This window comes from Vipera ursinii, assembly GCF_947247035.1.
Source record: "Vipera ursinii genome assembly, chromosome: 12".
NCBI lineage: Eukaryota > Metazoa > Chordata > Lepidosauria > Squamata > Viperidae > Vipera > Vipera ursinii.
The window spans coordinates 8,679,271-8,683,729 of record NC_139525.1 but is presented as its reverse complement, the minus strand read 5'-3'; the positions used below and the strand labels follow the sequence as shown (position 1 = coordinate 8,683,729).

The following is a 4,459-nucleotide window of genomic DNA, read 5'->3' as shown; positions in this document are numbered from 1 at the left end:
CTTCTAGGCTGCAATCTGCAGGGTAGAATAAAGCATCCCTATTCATGGGATTACAAGATTTGGAGAACATTGACCTTAGCCCAGGGGTCTTCAAACGTGGCAGCTTTAAGACTTGTGGACTTCAACTCCCAGCCAGCTGAGGAATTCTGGGCGTTGAAGTCCACAGGTCTTAACGTTGCCAAGTTTGAAGACCCCTGCCTTAAGCCTGTCTCCCATTCTCCATTCGCATGCTTATTTTTTTCTGGTTTTCTTCCCAGGAGTTAGAATGTCAATGGACCTAATTGTTTTCCTTTTGCCCTCACAACATTGTGCAGTAGATTAGCTTAAGGCCTTCTGCTCAGGATGGGCCAAGGCAAAAAAAAAGCACAAGCCAGGAACGTCTGACCTTCATCCAGGAAGAGCAAACTTTAGCCCCCTAATTTTGGTGGGTCTTGGAGTCTCCACTGACAGTTTGCTGCCGTTCTGAGATGCAAATGAATTAAAATTATCCTGCAAATATATCAGTTTGAAATACTTGGGCATCAACTGAAAACTCTGCCATAGGGAAGGAAAAATCTTCCAATGTTAAAACATGGCCATTGATCCAAGAGATGGACAATCCCCACCTTAATCTCACACTGCACCAGACATGAATTGGAACATTTCCCACTTTGGCCTTTATGAATTTGGCTTGCTTGATCCTGCTGTACCACGTGGCCTATGTTGTCACTGTTAATGCACAAACAAGGCTAATCTAGTTTGCGTTCAGCAAAGTGTGGTTCCTGTCCTCCGTTTCCATAGAGAAGAAATGCAAGCATTATATAATTACAGCTTTTGAAATCTCCAGGTTCCATTTCTTGTTTTTCCAAGGCTCATTTATCAGGATCCAAGCTATTAATGGTCGGGGGGAGTAAATAAGCTCCATCTGCCAATCTAATTCGACAGGGAATCATCAGGATACGATCTCTTCATGAATGGCGGAAAAGTATAACCAACTTTATAAGCTTAATGGAGTGGATCTCCACGTTGGTTTGGATGCGTTGTAGAAATAAACTGTGTTTCTTTTTTCATCATTTCTCCCCGTTTTTCTTTTTATGGTATGTTTATGGGAGACAAAGAGTAAAAACCTCAAGGCTGTTGACCTCAACTGACCATAAGGATGCATCCTTAGTTGACCCTGTTCTTGTAAAAAGCAGCAGTTCACCGTCTATAGATAACCAACTGTACATTATGACTAAGCTGCTGTTACTCTGTCAGAACCCATGAACCAATAAATGGCCGCATATCTTCAAGAACTATCCAAACATCTCTAGATGATCTAAAATGGGAGCTTCTTTGGAACCAAGGTTTTTGATTCCTTTCCAGTGCTAGGACTAGAGTTTGGGAGTCTCTTGGCACTGCCACCATTGCCTTTTAGAGCTTAGTCATAATGCATAGTTAAGAAAAAATAAATAGCTTTGTAAGTTGGAGATATAGTCTTCAAAGTGGCCCTGAACTTCTTACTGCTATGGGGGGGGGGGGGGAAACAAATCAGGAAAGTTGATTTCTGCACCCATTTACCATGGAATAACATTGCTCCTGGACAGAAGACTTGGTGAAACATGTAAGAGAAGAACCTTACCAGGAGATGCTCTCAGAGTGACATTTTTAAAAAAACCTACATTAGTCCTTCAGTTGGGCTAGTGAGATGATATAGAGTGGTCCCCCAGGCTGGGTGACAGCAGCATCAGGGTGGCTGTCAAAGTGAAAAAGAGGAAAGATTTTGTTCTTCAGGCACAAACACATCTGACAGATCTCCAGGCGAACTTCCTTCTGCCAATATCCATAGATTAGGGGATTTGCTAGAGAGTTGCACACGCCCAATACCCAGAGGTAGTGTTCTAGCAGGCGATGGAGGTAACAGCGTTGGCAGGCAATCTGGACAATGCTAACCACAAAGAAGGGGGACCAGCAGAAGGCAAAACAACCAACCAGGATGGACACGGTACGCAATGCTTTGGTATCATTGGCAGGCTGAGAGGCTGGGCAGGTGGCTGGCAGCCCGGCAGGTTCCAGTTCTCGGATGTGCTGGATGTGCAAAGAAGCAACCTTGAGCAAGCGGCAGTGGAAATAGAGGAAGATAAAGAACACTGGGAAGAAGCTGACACAGAAGACCACCAGGGTATACGTGGGCTGAAATACTGCAAAGAAAGTGCACAGACCTTGGTAGTCCTTCTCCTGGAAGCTGTGGACCATCACAGGTATGAAACCGATCAAACAGGCCAGCAGCCAGGGGCCTCCGATACAAATCCCGACCATTGGGCTACCCATGATTCTGAAGTAGCGGAAAGGATGCGTAATAGCCAGGTATCGGTCAAAGGTGACCAGAATCACTGTGAAAATGGAGGCAGCGGAAGGGCAGGTGATGGAAGCCATTTTCAAGACACAGTATTGCTGGGGGGTCTGGTGCTCGGGACCAGACAGTTCTTCGTTAACCAGACCCGTAATGGTGAAGCCCACCAAGGAGTCAGAGATAGCGAGGTTTAAAACAAAGCGTAGGCCAGGGCAATGGTTTTTCCATATCAGCCGCACCAGTGCAAGAACCACCACACAATTGATTAGCATGATCAGTGAAGCCAGCACAGCAAGGATTACGCCAAAGGTAATATTTCCCATGTTGATGATTCTTTTCTGTAGCAAGGTGGGCGTAGTAGAATCCCTTAGAAACCAGTCTAAATGTAGACCCTTCTTGAACCGTCTTTCAAGAAGGTTCTCCAGGTTGGGTAGCCAGTTGGTAAACGTTCAGAACTCAAGAGATGGAAGGCTGAGTGCATCCTTAGCCGACCTAGCCTGCTCTTTTCTGCAGCCTTCGGCTGAGTACATACGGTAGGGCTACTAATGCTCTGCCTAGTCCCACCCCTGGTTTCCAGACAACGTGAAGAGAAGCCACTTCCTGCATTTAGCTCTTCAAGTATATTTGAAAAATGGTGTTTGGCCTCTACACATGACCTCCCGGTACGTGTGTGCAGATGTCTGAACTCATCAATGGGTTTATTATGTCCCTTACCCATTAAAATGAATTCTGTGGAATTAACACAAGGAGCAAACCTGTTCTAAAAGGCTCCCCGATAAAAAGAAGGCACCTCCTTAGAAGAAACACCCCCCCCTCTTTTTTTGGGGGGGGCACCACATCCAAAGACTGCCTCATATTCTCATTTTATTTCTTCAGAAACTTTTGAGTTCCCACATAGCTGGAAAAGAATTATACTGACTTCAACAACATACCTTTATGTATTCCTTTAAACGTATTGACCGACCAACTCCAGTCGAATTTAATGGTTAGCTGGGTGTAAATACAGAATTTTGGAAATTGAGAAGAGTAGTTTCTTACCCCTATGACAAGCGTCTTCATTAAGGGGGCAAATTGTTGAAACACTTCTTCCGTGATTTCTCAACACTCGGACCAAGTCTGAGTTTATGAACTAAGTTGACAACGGACTTGCTCGCTACCTCTTCGTTGTTTACATCTACTCTCCTTTCCATTCTTTTTTCAATCCTCCCAAATGCAGAAGACATCAACAAGGGGTCTCCGTACTCTTCTGCAAGGAGAACAGGTGCAGAGCTGTGGTGGAACTACTGGCCCAATTCTGAAGGATATCAGAACCAGGTTTCAGCACCCTTATGCAACAATTCAGGCAAGATGTAGGAGCTTAGAAGGACCACAGTCACTGAGGACATTTTCATAGACAGTTTTAAGAAATCTTTTAAGCTCTCTTGTAGGAAACCACTTTCTAAAATCTTTTACGTTTCCCACACAATCCTTTTCTTCCTCTGACTGTCCTTTTGTATTTACTATACAGTCTTTTCATGTCGGCAAGGCGTCTTCTGCCTTGCTCCAAATTGCGCATGTTCTGAAGTGCAGCCTCACATGTCCTAGAATCAGGGGTAGGCAACCTTGGCTCTTTTATGACTTGTGGACTTCAACTCCCAGAATTCCTGAGCCAGCATAGCTGGCTCAGGAATTCTGGGAGTTGAAGTCCACAAGTCATAAAAGAGCCAAGGTTGCCTACCCCGTCCTAGATAAATGATGCTCCCAAGGTACCAATCTTCTAGCTGGAGGCCACATCAGCCACCCTTTTTAAGGATTTGTTGGATTTCCTCATAAGGAAGGAAGACTAGCACCATAGAGGAAGTGAGGAAAGTGACCAAAACGCCCAATCTCCCCATGAGGTGAAGAAAGCCTATTTCTCCCTCTCTCTTCCTCACCCCCTCAAGCGCTTTTTCTTAAACTACATTGCCCAGAAACCCTGAAACCAAGCGGCTACGTAGCCTCTCGAATGGACCAATCAGCGAGCGCGGAATAGAACTTTTTTTTTTTTCCTGCCGCGCGTCGGCCACGCTTCCATCATTGGGTGTCACTCTCGGTCAACGCCCCTAGAGACCGGGCACCAATGGGGGCGCGCGCAGGCCGCTTGGAGGCGGGGCCAAGGGAGTGGGCGAG

At 45.7% G+C, this 4,459-nt stretch overlaps 1 protein-coding gene across 1 annotated transcript; it reads right to left on the bottom strand.

The window, feature by feature from the left end:
• Window positions 1–1,641: 1,641 nt before the first annotated feature.
• On the bottom strand, window positions 1,642–2,634 carry GPR119 (G protein-coupled receptor 119; the record flags this gene model as incomplete). Its single annotated transcript, XM_083372374.1, has 1 exon — window positions 1,642–2,634. One exon carries the CDS (start codon window positions 2,632–2,634, stop codon window positions 1,642–1,644), a length of 993 nt encoding a protein of 330 aa, XP_083228500.1.
• Window positions 2,635–4,459: the final 1,825 nt, after the last annotated feature.